Here is a 15194-nt window from a genome sequence, read left to right on the forward strand (position 1 = left end):
TTCTTAAATTTCTTCTCTTTTTTTTAAACAAACAAAGGATTAATTTCTTCATCTTTCTGACCTTAAACTTTTGAAGCGTAGTCCTCGGATCCGCCTTGGTGCGCGCTGTAGTCGCACCACCCTATTTACCACCACAAATAAAAATGTCCTGATAATTTACTTTGAAAAATTCCATCTCATTTTCTCTTCCAACTTTAAAATTGTCCGACATCTTTGTTTTAATTTATTATTTTCTTCTTTTTTTTTCGTGACCTTTCCAATGTGATGACGTAATGCGTGGCGCGTCCGCGTCGCAGACCAGCACAAGACGAACAATTGTGCTTAAAAAGTATAGAATTAATAAAAAAATTTAAGAAAATGACCGATTGTTTCGCTTGATAAGACCTTATTCCTCAGCTGGGATCGTGCAGAGCCATTTGAAACATGATTTTAACTTCAACATCCTGGTTGCCGTTGAAGCCAATTTGTGGAGAAAAATCCTGAAATGTTTTCCTCAAAAAACTTAATTTATTTTCCACTGAAGAAAGAAAGACATGAACATCTTGGATGGCACTGGGATGAGTAAATTATCAGGAAATTTTCATTTTGAGGTGAACTCATCCTTTAACTCTTTAACTCTGTTTGCATCATTGAATCATTATTTTCTTGTTTATCACTGTAAAGCTGCTTTGAAACAATACGTATTGCATAAAGCGTTATATAAATAAAGGTGACATTGGTCATTTGTACATGGATAAATAGATAAAAAACGTGTGAACTTGAACTATGTTCCATGCTTTGGTCATGTGTTGATCTAATGGCCACCTTTAACAACCCTCCATCTGGAATCCTGTAGCTCAGGCTGACATATTGAGAAACTTATCAGCAGCATCTATGTAAATGTAATGACTGGTTAGGGTTTAGAGAATTTTCCATTCAACTAACTTCCCTTTGGGAAGTTATCCCAATGATGTCCCTGTGACCAGGTCATATGCGCAATCAGTCTCACAATGACATTTCAGAATGTCAAAAATGTAGTTTTTCACATGGTGAATAAATATCCTTTCAAACTGAATTTCCCATTCAGTGAAATTTTAATATTTACTGTACATTAATCAACAGAACCATTACAAAGATATTCTGCTCAGTTTGAGTGTAATGCTACTTTATACATTGACAATAAATACAAAGGTGGAAAAATAATAAAAGTGTCATTAGTCCAGTTGCTGCACCCAAAATTATTATGATTGCACATTATTAATATTTTATATATGTAAATTAGGATGATTTATGCATATGTATGGTGCCCAATATTTACAGTGATAGAAGCAGCATGTCAGAATTCCATATACAGGATGAGAGGCAGAAAACCAGCACATATTTATTTTACAGTCCTTTGCTCATCTGTGCTTTCTTAGTAAACACAGCTGGTAGCATTGCAGTAGTCTATACAATCACTGGTACAACTTATTTTTTATAATGTGTCCCATGCACAAACAAGCCATACTGTACAATTCCACGTCTTCAACGGCTCAATCAGGTTGAGATAACCCAACACATTGTCTTTTCAGTAGAGCAATCCAACAAAATGTTGCTCAGTTACTCTGAGTTCACACAAGTTGGTCTATGCAGTCGACCACAGCGATGGAAAGAAAAACAAAATCTCGAATCTTAATTTAGAAACACCAGGGGGGAAAAAAACAGCTGGCGTGAGCAGATCACTGGGGTCTTCTGTTGAAATTTCCCTACAGAGAGAAATAGAGGAAGCATTAGATTACATCTCTGGGATCAACATGGAAATATTAATTTAATATTTTAATGTTACATTTAAAATAATAAAAAAGTACATCTAAGAAACAAATACAAATAATATAATTTAAGTGTAAGGTTCATTTTAACAGTGATTTTTTGACAGAAAGAGAAAATAGCAATAGACCTTAATCAGGCTAGCGCCATATTTAAGTTTTAATAGGAATGAAAACAAGGCTGTGAGGGATAGAAGAACAGTGCGTTCAATGGATCGTACCGTTGTTTGACAACATACGTTGTTCAGCTGACAAAATGCCTTTCCAAAAATAAAACTTTTAGTAGACAAAAGGGGCTATTTTACACAACAACATTTTCAACTGAAAACTTTTTGGCTGTTCATTTACACAACAATGGCGTTTTGAGGGCATAAAAAAACGCATACTTTTGAAATTGGTTTGCAAAGTGCGAGTTATTGAAACCGATACCGTTGTCGCCTCCATGTAAACAACAAAAATGCGAATTTGTGAAAACGGCGACATGTTCAGTCTATAGGCGTGCAGTGTTTCTTAAAGTGACATCGCCAACTACTGGCCTGGCATGAATAACACAGCGTTTTAGTCATTTTCGTGGAACCGTGTGAATGGGATCATTTTGAAAACGTTGTCTGTACGCGAAAAAAAAACGAAGGAAAAACTTTTCCATTTTTTGTACATCGTTGTCATGTGAACATACCCGAAAACTCAAAACAGTTTTGAAAGTTGTGAAAATGATATGATCTAGGACCTTTAGTGCTTGCCATAGTAAAGACTATGGGCAAGGCTATCCTTCACAGCCTTGTTTGCATCCATTTTAAATTCAATATGGCGACTAACCAGACCAAGGTCTATACGAGAATACACAGATGCCTCATGTGACAGAGGTGAGAAAAATGGTAATTAAATGATTTTCAAAAAGAAAAGAAAAAAGGAAAAGCCAGAAAACATACAGTTTAGATTAATAGATTTGATTTCTTCATCCAACCCCTCATACCTTCATAAAAAAATGAAAATGATTACAATTTACAACACAACCAAACACAACCAAAAAATTCTTAAAATGGCCTTTAAATTTCTCCATCCCAGACAGAAGGCTACAGTCACTAAGTGCATTCTAGGAATGAAAGCAGATCTTGAAAGAATGACTGACAAGACAGAAAGAGAAGAATTCCCCACGGACATGTGTAATTGAGAGAGATGATAAAGTGCGAGGCAAGACCCAGGAATTTGAGAAGAAAGTTCAAGTTGAAGGATGTTTTGAATGGGTGATTATGAGCTTCAATATCAAACCATTTAAAAATCCGTCATTTTAACGGTTTAACGGCTTGACAAACTTTTGATGTTTACAGGCCACAAAAACATCCTTCAATTGAGTTTGCCACATATGAATAATTTTTATTTGTATTTATATATACACACACATCACCCTTACAAAGCTGAAGGACAATTTACAGTCAATCGGATTAGTACAAACAGAAAAAAATTCTGTTTAATTATCAGTAGGTTAATATGCATGCATGCTGAAAAAGGCAGATGAATGTGAAAGGGCGACAGACTGGAGAGACCCAAAGCAAACAAACACAGCATTACTAATGCGCCCCACGTACATTTGAATATTTTTGTCTCATATCATCAAGTTGTGTTGAGGGGCTGGTGTGACCGCTTTGGTCTCTGGGTGGAGTGCCTACGGATGCTCTTGGAATTATATTGTTATACGATTCCCCCTGTGGCTACAGCCGAAAACAGTCCAAATAGAAATGGCAGGTGAACACACAAATGCACAAAAACCATTCAGATCTACGACAATGAAAGAAGATGTGGACTTTTGTATTTGTAGCTCTCTTTTATTTTTTGTTTGTGAACAGGGACCACAAGACTCGGTGGTTGTATGCATAGTCAAATGAGTAGTAAAATATGTGTGCACTCACATTCCCCACTCCTTTGGTGATGATGGCCAGTTCTGTCGGCTGATATATACTTCGGTGTTGGCCGTTATAGCCGCCGTATGGGGACGCAGGATTACCTGAGAACACAATATTTAAAGATGTTAAATGTTAGGACTTGAATACACCCCTTTCATGACATGCCTTATACAAATACTTCAGGAGACAAAAAAAAATGGCACAGCTGCTATATGCAATAAATGTGAATAGATAGTTTCCCCCAGAATATTAGTATAATAGTTTATTTCACATTTGTTATGACTGATGTTGAAATGACACTCTTTAGAATATCTATTTAGCATATTTATGTAATATCTGAATTTACACTACTGTTCAAAAGTTCGGGGTCAGTACGTTTTTTCTTTATGAATACTTTTATTTAGCAAGGATGAATTAAATTGATGTTACAAAATCTCAACTAAATGCTATTCTATTGTGTCTCTAGAAAAATACTAAGCAGCACAACAGTTTTCAACATTGATAATAATAATAATAATAATAATAATAATAATAAAAAATGCACCAAATCAGCATATTAGAATGATTTCTGAAGGATCATGTGAGACTGAAGACTGGAGTAATGATGCTTTGCCATCACAGGCATAAATTACATTTTAAAATCTATTCAAGTATAAAGCAGTTATTTTATATTGTAATAATATTGCATTGTTTAATTGATACATTTTTTATCAAATAGCCTTGGAGTGTGTGTGTGTGTATATACGCATATAGACTTTTTATATTACCGGTATGTAGAATTTAAATGCACTTTATTCACTTACTTTGGAGGACAAGCACAACAATAAAATAATGTTATGTTTTAATATCCTTTAATAGATATTTGCCTTTCTTTTATAACCTCTGAACAAATATCTCAAGTTACCTCAAACACCGGACTTGTCTATTAGTATGACGCACTATGATTTGATAAGGTTGCCCCGGTGCAGTGGGGCAGAAATGTCCTCTTGCTCTGTGAAACACTGATGATACTATTGCCACACCTCTGTCTCCGTGGAGACATGCTAATGTAAACACATGCTTCAGGGTCTATACGTGTTCTCATATTGACTCATGCCAGGGTGGGAGAGGTCTTCCATTTTGCTCTGGGTATTCATTTACTAGTGAGATATGACTCCTGAACTTTCCAAACACTCCCTGTCAATACAAACTGACGCATTCCTTTTACTTCACAAAACCACAAACGATATGCAAATATTGATGAACATGAGGAAATGTTATACCTATGGTACGTCACTGATAGATTATTGAATATACAGTATGCAACCGTTCTTTGTATCAGTTATTGGTTGAGTAAACACAGTTGGATATTGTTGATTTATAATAGAAAGGTTTGACACACAGCTCTGAATGCATGGAAACACACAGCTACCTGTGGTTCAACTTCATGGACATCAAAGGGCAGAAAAGATATTTGCATGTTTGGCCAGAGGAAACAAGCAGGTGCAAAGACAAAGAGAGAAACAGACAGAGAGTGAGAAAACAGACAGAGACGAGGAAAAAGAGGAAGAGAGGACGGATGAACAGCATGTTCAGTGCGGTACCATCAGATATTAGACGGAGTGGATTCAAACATCAGCATATCAAATTCAGCGGCGTAAGCAGCAGTTATTGTGAAATTCAGTCCTGTTTCCAGCATGTTCTGCAGCTTTGTCCTTTCTCAAAGTCACACGTTCCCTCTTTTCTTAGCATGTCAACACACACAGACATATCGGGTTTCTGAATCATATAATTGGCAGGCAGAATTAGTTTAATTTGTCATCACTGCATGGAGCTTTTGAAACCGCATAAACTAGAGGTGTAAGGTTACATGCCTGTACACAACGTCAAAGAAGCTTCAGATCCATAAACAGTAATAATTAGAGTTGGGAATTGAGAATTCATCCTTTAAAATGCTCGGAATGATCAACGGGTTATGATGTTTGGCTGAACAGTTCTAATACGTATTAGCGCCACCTTATATGTGAAACCTAAACATAGACACTTTTAGCTTTAAAGGTCTGATTTCATATTTTTTCTTTGTTCTGAAATACGTCAGGACATAACCCATAATGCAACAAGTATACTTTACACTCTCAGTGCTTGTGGGTGTAAACGTTCGGCTACAGTCAGTTTTCTCATAGAGGCCAAATATAGTACGTCCATGCTAATGCGTTGGTCTTGTTTACTGTATAGCTAGCTATCAGAATCCTTCTACCGAATTTAAACGGATTGCATCTGTCAAATGCAAATTGCGATTAGAAACATTAAAGAATCTGATCACAGATAAAATCATAAATGTCTATACTGTCCTTTTAATAAATTGAATGATCAAATGTTGACATTTATAATGGTACTAAAGATTTCTATTTCAAATAAACACCACTTTAATTTTCTATATTCATCATAGAATCCTATCACAGTCTCCACAAAAATATTAAGCAGCACAACTGTTTTCAACATAGATAATAAGAAATGTTACTTAAGCAGCAAATCAGCATATTAGAATGATTTCTGAAGGATCATGTGACACTAAAGACTGAAGTAATGATGCTGTAAATACAGCTTTTTCAATACATGAATAAAATTACATTATATATTAAAATGTATTAAGAGCAAAAAGTTATTTTAAATATTACATTTATTACTTGCTTTTAACCCCAAAATTTGTAAATGGTAGTGTATACACATTTTAGCAGATGCAGATAGCCAATAACATTTTAAAGAACGGAAAAATACATAATATTTTACCTGATTGCAGAACAAAAAACAAAACCTCAATAAATAAATATTATAAATAATAATAAATAGATGTACAGTACAACATTTTATATCTGACATAGGCAAAAGACCTTATGTTATCTGGTTCCAATATCAACCTAATCAACCGATGCTGATAAAAACACTAATATTATCACAGATATATTATGGATCCCTAATAAAAACTAGCTTGTAAAGTTGATTAACTTCAAAGCAAAGATGATAAAGTTAAGAGGAATACAAAGCAGAAAAGCTTGTGTTTACCTGTGTGCTCATCCATAGAGAAGGCCTTGTTCTCCATATATATACTCTGTGTGCTTTGTTCCTTCAGAATGTTCTCGTAACCTCGGCTGGGGTACAGATCTTCCTCAACAGCTGGATCGTCATCTACCTCACTCAGGCTGCACACCGCCGGCACATTGTGGAACAGCAGAAACACCCATGCATTTGACACCAGTGCTATAGCCAGTGTGGGGTCATCCCATGTTGGCCCACCATTCTTTGAGTTCCCGTATACATACATGACAATCCACGCCACCCAGATGCCCACCGAAAACAGTCCTGTGACCAGGACGAAGGCTCCATCTTTGCGCCAACGCTTGTGCTTACCTGCTAATATGGGTAAGGATGCCACTATGACTGCCAAGAGTAGATTTAGAACATATATGAGCGCCATGACAAAATCCTGGTTTTCAATGTTACAGGGAATAGCAGTGGCAGGAGCAAGGGTTCCGGTAAAGTTAGTTGGGTATCGTACGATTGTAATAATTAGCCATTCTGTGTTGATGACAACTTCCACCAGCCAGAGTCCCAGAGCGCCCAAACACCAAACCCAACCTCTGGGCCCCGAGTTCCTCCTGACTAGTATGTTCAACCTCACGGCTTGCATGAGAAGGCACGAGAAGCAGCCGGCGAACAACACCCCGAACAGAAAGCGGCGTGACGCACACGTGGCGAAGTTCTTCCCGACGATGAAGGCGAACGTGAGGGCGAACAGTCCAAACGTGAAGATCAGGAACACAACGTGAAGCCCCAACGAACTGCGCCAATTCCTGTCAGTGATAAAGGGAAGGCTGGCTAGCAGCACGATCAGAAGAATCAGGGTGGCCACCAAACCAGCAGCTGCAAATGCCTCCACTACAACACCCCAGACAGCACTCAGGTCGCACAGATTGAAATACAAGGAGTCCACAGTGGCGGCACAGCCCTTGGGGATCGAAGTCTGTGCCAGTGATCCAGGAAGAACACATAGAGCAATGAGGAGCAGTGGATGAAAACGTGGGGATTTGGAGGTGAGGTGATCCATGGTTTCCAGCACTTGAGATCAGACAAGAGAGAAAAGCAAGAATGAGCATGCAAGCATGAAGCAATTAAGAGTTACAACAAGATAGTGAATGACATTGACTCAAAATCCTCCCCTTACATACCAAGGGAGGGAGTGACAATGTCAAAATCGTAATATCACAGCCATCTAAACGTCACTCACAGGGCCACCCTGGACATTAGGTCGGCTCTACAAAGGTGTGGTCTCACTAGACTTTGAGCACGCAAAATTACTTTAGACTTTGTAATGAATATAGGCATCAGGATTATATAACTTACATGATGATTTAAGTAGCACTGCCATTCAAACTTCTGGGGTCAGTAAGAAATGTTTTAAAAGAAATGAACATTTTTACTCAGCAAGGACACATTCATTTGACCAAAAGTGACAGTATAATAAAGACGAATAAAGACTGGAGTAATGATAGTGAAAATTCAGCTTTTCCATCACAGGAATAAATTACATTTTAAAATATATTAAATTGGAAAACAATCATTTTAAATTGTAATAATATTTCACAATATTACTGTGTTTACTGTATTGTTGATCAAATAAATGCAGACTTGGCAAGCATAAGAGACTTTTTTTACATTTTAAAAATCATACTGACTTTAAACTTTTGAATGGTAGTGTATATACAGTAAATTAGGATATTTTCTAATTATAGATTTGTTACAATTCCAGTTCTCGTACAGGGGTCCTGACTCCTGGAGGGCCACTGTCCTGCAGAGTTTAGCCCCAACTTGCCTCAAAGCACCTGCCCGGAAGGTTCGTATGCTTAGTAAGACCTTGATTAGCTGGTTCAAGTGTGTTTAATTGGGGTTGGAGCTGAAATCTGCTGGCCAGTGGTCCTCCAGGAGCAGGGTTAGACACCCCTGAGCTAGTGTGACTGCACTTTATGAGCAGAGATGAATCATTAAGAGCGGGTTTTCCACACCTAGAGTTCATCCAGATCTGTCTGTTAATCATTTATTTTAAAGTCTTTTAAAGAATATTGATTTTCTTAGTTCCACTTCAAAACCTCAAAGAGAGTATAGGTAGAGAAAAATGTAAAAAGCCAAATGGACCGGCCCTTGCAGAAAAACCACACGAATTTCACATGTGAAATAGTTTGTATTTGAAATACATGTATTACCATTTAACAGCTTAATCCAGGATAAATTAGAATGAATGTCAATTGTTTTGTTTGGTCAGAGCTTCCTTAATAAAAGAGATTACAATAAATCTAATTCAATCAGAAACCGCAGTACCCAAAACACATGAATCTTAGTATTTGGTTTTAGCTTAATTCCCATAGCCTTACAGTAAAATAAGTATATAAAAACACCACCTATGTTTTTCGTAAAACTTAACGACAAAGAATCGAATTAGACTGAATTAAAGCAATGAACAGATCTCATTACAACCAGAACTAAGACTGCTGCCCAGTAGTGTTGAGTCTGTTCCTTTTTAACAGGTTGTGTCTGTTTGATCACATTACACTGATTTTATTACTTAATCAATACTACTGATACTGCAGGAACCGCTACAGTACAGCGTGTGCTTAACTGACGCCAGTCGTTTTCAGATCAGATTGATCAAGTCTATTGTATAACATGAATGTATATTTGATTCTTGCCCTTGACGAACTCTGGTTTTCTCTGTAAATCACAACATTAACACAACATCATACATAACTGAATTGAAGCTCCAGCAGATAACTGAAGTTTTTGAACAATGAGTGTTCAAAATATAGTATCATATATTCTACCATAAATGTCAACAATGTGCCAAATAAACATTCAATCTATTTGAAATTCAAATGCCTTTTAAATCACGGTGTAGTTTTCCCACCATAGTGGGGAAAGCAACAGTGAGGATGAGTATTTATATTTCCAGTAGCCTAATATATTGTTATAAGTAATATAGACAGTTAAGTCACATATAGCCTATAAAGATTAAAAAAATTCTACTTTGTCATAAGGCAAAGCTAACAACGCCGATGAGCGAAGAAACTACAGGAAGACTTATTAACATGTTATCTAGTCATAGTGATTGTATTATAGTTGCATTTTAATGGTCATTTTATTTAGTTCTTTTTATTGTTATTATATTTACAAAAACTATCATGGGCTATGTCAAAAATATAGCTACTTTATCCGATTTTTGTTACAGAATGCAACAGATGAAGATGAAAAAACAAATGTAACTGATCCACAGTATGATAAGAAACATATGCTAACAGACATTTCGCAAGTTTAAATGCATTTTTGCTTTTTAGCATTTACCAATCCATGTTATTTAACGTACTGATTTTTGACATACAGCCCTTTGAACCAATCACATAATTCAATCATTTCCAACGCACCAATCAGAACGCAGCACAGTCAGGCACTCGTGTTTGTGACTGACTGGGTGAGTCTCACCTGAACAGGTGAACAAAGATTCTCTTCATTACTCAAAATAGATATAACGGGAGTATTTGAAAAATAATGATTCACAACCTTTACACCGTAGTAAAACATTAGCAAAACAACACCCAAATCAAAACGTCTTTAAATAATCGTGATATTTTTACCAAGAAAATTATAAACACAAAATATTCCCGTAGACTCCGTGAAACTGATCGACGCCCAAAACACATATCTAATTAATATCAGTAAGCCACAATAATATAAATCACCAAATCTGTTTACAATATCACAAACATGCACAAGAAAATAATAAAATAAACTCACCTTTTGCAGTCAGACGTAGATAATAGCCTATGCCGTTTCTCTGACTCTCTTTGGTAAGTTATATGAGCACAATTTACCTGTTCAAGCAAGTGCATGAAAATAAATAAGACATCGCGACGCCAAAATGTGCCACAGAGCAGCGGTAAGGTATTAAACCCTGAAAAAACAATGTTCCCTTTGTATTCCAGGCAAACAAACCTTCAAAAAGCTTCAAGGATAGTCGAGGGCAAACACTCGGCGAGTTTTGATAGCTTTCAGCTGCTACTGATGTGACTCAAACTCTCAGTTTCACTTGCGCGCGCGCACGCACACTCAATCTTGCGCGTCCCTCTCGAGCTCCCAGCACTCACCGTCGGGAACGCGCTTGTTTTCACTACCTGGAAAAACGGAGGGGGTAAAAAGAGGTATCGTAGAGTGAGCATTTTATCGTGGAGAGTAGGGACTTTGTAAGCTTCATATAATATAATCTATCCATCCATCCATCCATCCATCTATCTATCTACACACATTACAAGAGCCGTTACTAACTTTAGTAGCAGACTCTGGTAATTTGAGGCCTCAATGCTGCATAGCTTTGCTCTACCCCAACACCAGCCTACTCAGGTAAATCCAACAATGACTTTGTTTCTTTTTCTTTGGTTTCTTCTGGGCCTGAACACAGATGAAGGGACAATCTGAACTTTAAACATAATCGGGGCCAAATTAAGTCACAAATTATGTCTTGCCCATTTAAATGTATGCCCAATCTCTTAATATGTGTTCAAAACACGTTGCTTCTGCGTACTATAGATAGTGATATTACAAATATTATTAATATTATCTACATTCCACATTTACAAGCAGGAAAGTAACAGGTTCAAAACTTAATCCTGTGGGAATTATATTTCTAAATGTGGGAGCACACTGCCACCTAGTGGAAAATCATCAGGCAATCATTATCTATCCTTTATCCCGTGCTTGCTTGACTATTGCCCACATTTTGTAATGATTAATCAGATTTATTTGATATTGGTCATATGCTCTGTGCAACATTTTTTTCTTATATAATTCAGGACAGCATGCAAGCAACCTGGGGTCAAAAGCCTTGTTCAAGGTCACACCATGATCCTCTTTCACTCTCCCTTATACGGTCTTGGATTTAAACCCTAATCTGCTTCTGGTGCTATTGTGTACTCAAAGTATAACCATATGGAGGACTTTGTCCATTTTTTTAAGATTACAATTATGATATACTCGAAGTAAAAAGCTAGCAGACTCATTGTTTCTTTTCCTGTCTTTTCCTGAATGTGTTCTCACTCACACAACAGGATATTGTAGTTATCGCACAGTGTGTTTTCTTTCCTAGTTTGACAGCAAAGAAAAAAAAAAGAAGAAATTCCAAGAAAGCATGCATCACATTATCTGAATGTTTTAATCACTGAAATGCAACAGAGCTTCAGGCTTGAGTGCATTTATTTTTTAAAGGACTCGAGACACATAAATAGATCCTCATATCCATTTAATTTCCGATCAAAATGCAACAACAGTTTATCACTGCACATATTCAATTACACAACCAAAGGAAAGCTTGTGCGTCACAGTATAAAACATGAACAACAAAGCAACTCCTTTAAGGGAAAGCATCATGCAAGCGCCACATGCAAATTTGTGGGGATATTTGTAGTTTAGAAGTTACGCCACATCATACAGAAACACGTTTAGTGATACAAATCTAAGTCATATTTCATATATGAAATGATTTTATGCCAAAATTATATCACTTGATGAAACAGGAAGGTAGATCTCATGCGGCAGACATCACCAACAAAACAGTTTTCATTGCAACTTATTTGGAATCTACGGAAGCGTATTGCATTCACTTGAGGAAAAATAATCTACTCTGTTTTTCTGAATTAACGAGTTAATTATCTCAAAATTATGAGAATTTTTCATGAATAAAAAGTTTTTGCTCTGTTTTTCTGAATTAATGACTTAATCTCAAAATTATGAGATAATTTTTCTTGAAATAAAATGTATTTGCTCTGTTTTTCTGAATTATTGAGTTAATTATCTCAGAATTATGAGATCATTTTTCATAAAAAATATATTTTGTTCTGTTTTTCTGAATTAACGAGTTAATTATCTCAGAATTACGAGATAATTTTTAATGAATAAAAGTTTTTGCTCTGTTTTTCTGAATTATTGAGTTAATTATCTCAGAATTATGAGAATTTTTCATGAATAAAAAGTTTTTGCTCTGTTTTTCTGAATTAATGACTTAAACATCTAAAAATTATGAGAGAATTTTTCTTGAAATAAAATGTATTTGCTCTGTTTTTCTGAATTATTGAGTTAATTATCTCAGAATTATGAGATCATTTTTCATTAAAAAATATTTTGTTCTGTTTTTCTGAATTAACGAGTTAATTATCTCAGAATTACGAGATCATTTTGAATGAATAAAAGTTTTTGCTCTGTTTTTCTGAATTATTGAGTTAATTATCTCAGAATTATGAGATAATTAAGTAATTAATTCAGAAAAACAGCAAATTTTTTTTATGAAAAATGATCTCATAATTCTGAGATAATTAACTCAATAATTCAGAAAAACAGAGCAAATACATTTTATTTCAAGAAAAATGTATCTCATAATTTTGAGATAATTAAGTCATTAATTCAGAAAAACAGAGCAAAAACTTTTTATTCATGAAAAATTCTCGTAATTCTGAGATAATTAACTCGTTAATTCAGAAAAACAGAGTAGATTATTTTTCCTCAAGTGAATGCAATACGCTTCCGTAGGAATCAACTCTTATTTATGTCATTAATTTATCTACTGTAGATAATTTAAAATCAAGTCAATCACAATCAGCACCTTTTCTTGATACATTCTTAGTTTTATGGAACATGATTTAGTGCACATTAATCAAAATAAACAATCATCAAAATGTAATTTTAGAAAAATCTGTCATTCTTGCTTATGGGAATACAGATATTTTTGAGCTTACACTGCTGTTTTTATATGTACACTGACCAGCCAAATTTGACCCCTTGCAACTGACTGCAAACTCTGGCTTAAAACTCCCAATTTTCATAATCCAGTCAATTCCAAATCCAACCACATAATTTAACATCCACTGTAAAATTATTTTGAAGTTGTGAATAAATGCTATTTTAGTCTTTCTACAGAATTTCACATTTTGTTCTTTTAAATTATTTGTGAAATTTACTAGCATTTCTAAGTGTTAAAAGTAAATCCTACACCCTTTTTTTGTTTGTTTATCTGACCAAATAATGTAGGTAAAGTAGAAAAAGATACATGGCAAGGACAAAACCGTGATCTGCAGCTGCTTAAGACGCAACAAATCTAAAGCTGACCTCAAACAGAGCAGGTGATTTATTATCTTAAATATTCAGACTCTTTCTCGCGCTGTCAGCCGTCTGCTCACGTTAAGGCTGTAACGATAGATGTGCTTTCTTCTCAGGCATCTGTGTTTGTGATGCAGCGGGAGACTTTTTTCAAAGAGACAACATCTGATAACATCTGCAGGGCCAGAGGCACCCTCTCACGATAGAGAAGGGAGAGAGAGAGAGAGAGAAACAGGATGCAACACTGGGTGCTGAGAAACATAAGTGCACTAAAAGGACAAGAGAAGAGTTCGTAACCAAAGCTCCAGATAACAAGTGAGTTTTCCCCCCAGACCAAACAGTTAAAAACTTTCCCCTGAAATTTAACAGACTAATTAAATCAAAATGGTAATGTACCTTTTAGCCAAGACTACACTTCATTAAATCATTAGTCATAATTAAAAAGACCTTCAAAACACATTTAGATAGAGCAGTGCTATCGTTTGTTAAGTCAAGGACTGATTTAATTGATTCATGCAGTCTCTCTTCCATCAGAAACTCAAATTAAACTTTTTATACATTTTATATACAGTCGGCAGGTGTGTAAGTGAAAACATCAAGACTTTGGTCATTGTATCACATTTTACTCTGCATTTAGATTGAGCTTGTCCATCTAAATGAATCTGAATCACACTGGCAAGTGCTGCACGATATCTGATCAGATAACAAATTACAGTCATTTAATCGATTCTGGTCCATTCTAACAAATTGAAATTGTAGCTGTTGCTGCATGGGTACGTGCACAGAAGCTCAGGGCTGGCTTTATTCAGCAGACCTTGAGCTCCTCGGATCGGCGGTCTGTTTGCACAGTGGTGTCTTCACTCGGTTGTGTTCCCACGCCGAAGCCCCTTTTAAAGCCTCATCCAGTCGCCATGCAATGAATGCACAGCTAAGCCAGCAACTGCACTTTGCACACCGGGGTTAAAAATGTCCACCATCTTGTTCTGCTTCACTGGACGGGCTGTGAAAGGGTTGAACTTAGTCATGCAAAATAACCTTCAGCTGCAAGAAAGGTCTCGATCAGCAACAGTATACGCAACCTTATGTATGTCGTCTTGTTTGATGAGAAAATATCACATTTGTTTCTCATATGGAACATTACTAAGTGAATAAAAATTATGATGTCTTGATTGGATTTAATTTTTAAGATGGCTTCAAATCTAAAGCTGCTTTATAGTACACCCTCAGGAAAAAAAAAGGTACAGCGCTGTCACAGTTAATATTAACAGTTAATAAATTAATGAGTGAGAATAAAAGAAAAGAGTGTTAATGAAACACTATTGTAAAGAACTTACATGAGCAA

At 35.9% G+C, this 15194-nt stretch overlaps 2 protein-coding genes across 10 annotated transcripts in view; one reads left to right on the plus strand and one right to left on the minus strand.

Annotated features, from left to right (window-relative positions):
* Positions 1 to 992: 992 nt before the first annotated feature.
* Positions 993 to 10936, minus strand: gprc5c (G protein-coupled receptor, class C, group 5, member C). 7 transcript variants are annotated; one of them, XM_084433908.1, is made up of 7 exons: positions 10703 to 10848; positions 10505 to 10581; positions 6728 to 7780; positions 3692 to 3786; positions 3371 to 3493; positions 2714 to 2757; positions 1058 to 1724 (listed from the first exon to the last, which is right to left on the minus strand). In XM_084433908.1, exons 3-6 carry the CDS (start codon positions 7767 to 7769, stop codon positions 2752 to 2754), a joined length of 1266 nt encoding a protein of 421 aa, XP_084290034.1. In that variant the 5' UTR covers positions 7770 to 7780; positions 10505 to 10581; positions 10703 to 10848; the 3' UTR covers positions 1058 to 1724; positions 2714 to 2751. The 7 variants fall into 7 exon arrangements, with proteins under 7 accessions (XP_084290030.1, XP_084290035.1, XP_084290034.1 ...); XM_084433905.1 differs by lacking the exon at positions 2714 to 2757 and having other exon boundaries at positions 10703 to 10936; XM_084433907.1 differs by having other exon boundaries at positions 10505 to 10852.
* Positions 10170 to 15194, plus strand: part of btbd17a (BTB (POZ) domain containing 17a) — a 45452-nt gene continuing 40427 nt past the window's right edge. The window contains exons 1-3 of one of the 3 annotated variants that reach the window (XM_084433902.1): positions 10170 to 10200; positions 13784 to 13875; positions 13969 to 14167. The gene's annotated coding sequence lies outside the window, so the exon portion shown is untranslated. Of the gene's footprint in view, positions 10201 to 10818; positions 11108 to 13783; positions 13876 to 13968; positions 14168 to 15194 lie in introns of those variants that run through there. The other 2 variants (XM_084433901.1, XM_084433903.1) reach the window with 2 other exon arrangements.

This window comes from Rutilus rutilus (genome assembly GCF_951802725.1).
Source record: "Rutilus rutilus genome assembly, chromosome: 16".
In the NCBI taxonomy this organism is placed as follows: Eukaryota; Metazoa; Chordata; class Actinopteri; order Cypriniformes; family Leuciscidae; genus Rutilus; species Rutilus rutilus.

What these genes read in the sequence shown, in the direction of transcription:
- gprc5c (XM_084433904.1), bottom strand. Translation starts at nt 7,769, where the DNA reads ATGGATCACCTCACCTCCAAATCCCCACGTTTTCATCCACTGCTCCTC. An exon ending in CTCTATGGATGAGCACACAG is followed by an intron (nt 3,787 to 6,727) that starts GTAAACACAAGC and finishes TTGTGTTCTCAG; the next exon opens with GTAATCCTGCGTCCCCATAC. An exon ending in TCACCAAAGGAGTGGGGAAT is followed by an intron (nt 3,494 to 3,691) that starts GTGAGTGCACAC and finishes TTTCGGCTGTAG; the next exon opens with CCACAGGGGGAATCGTATAA.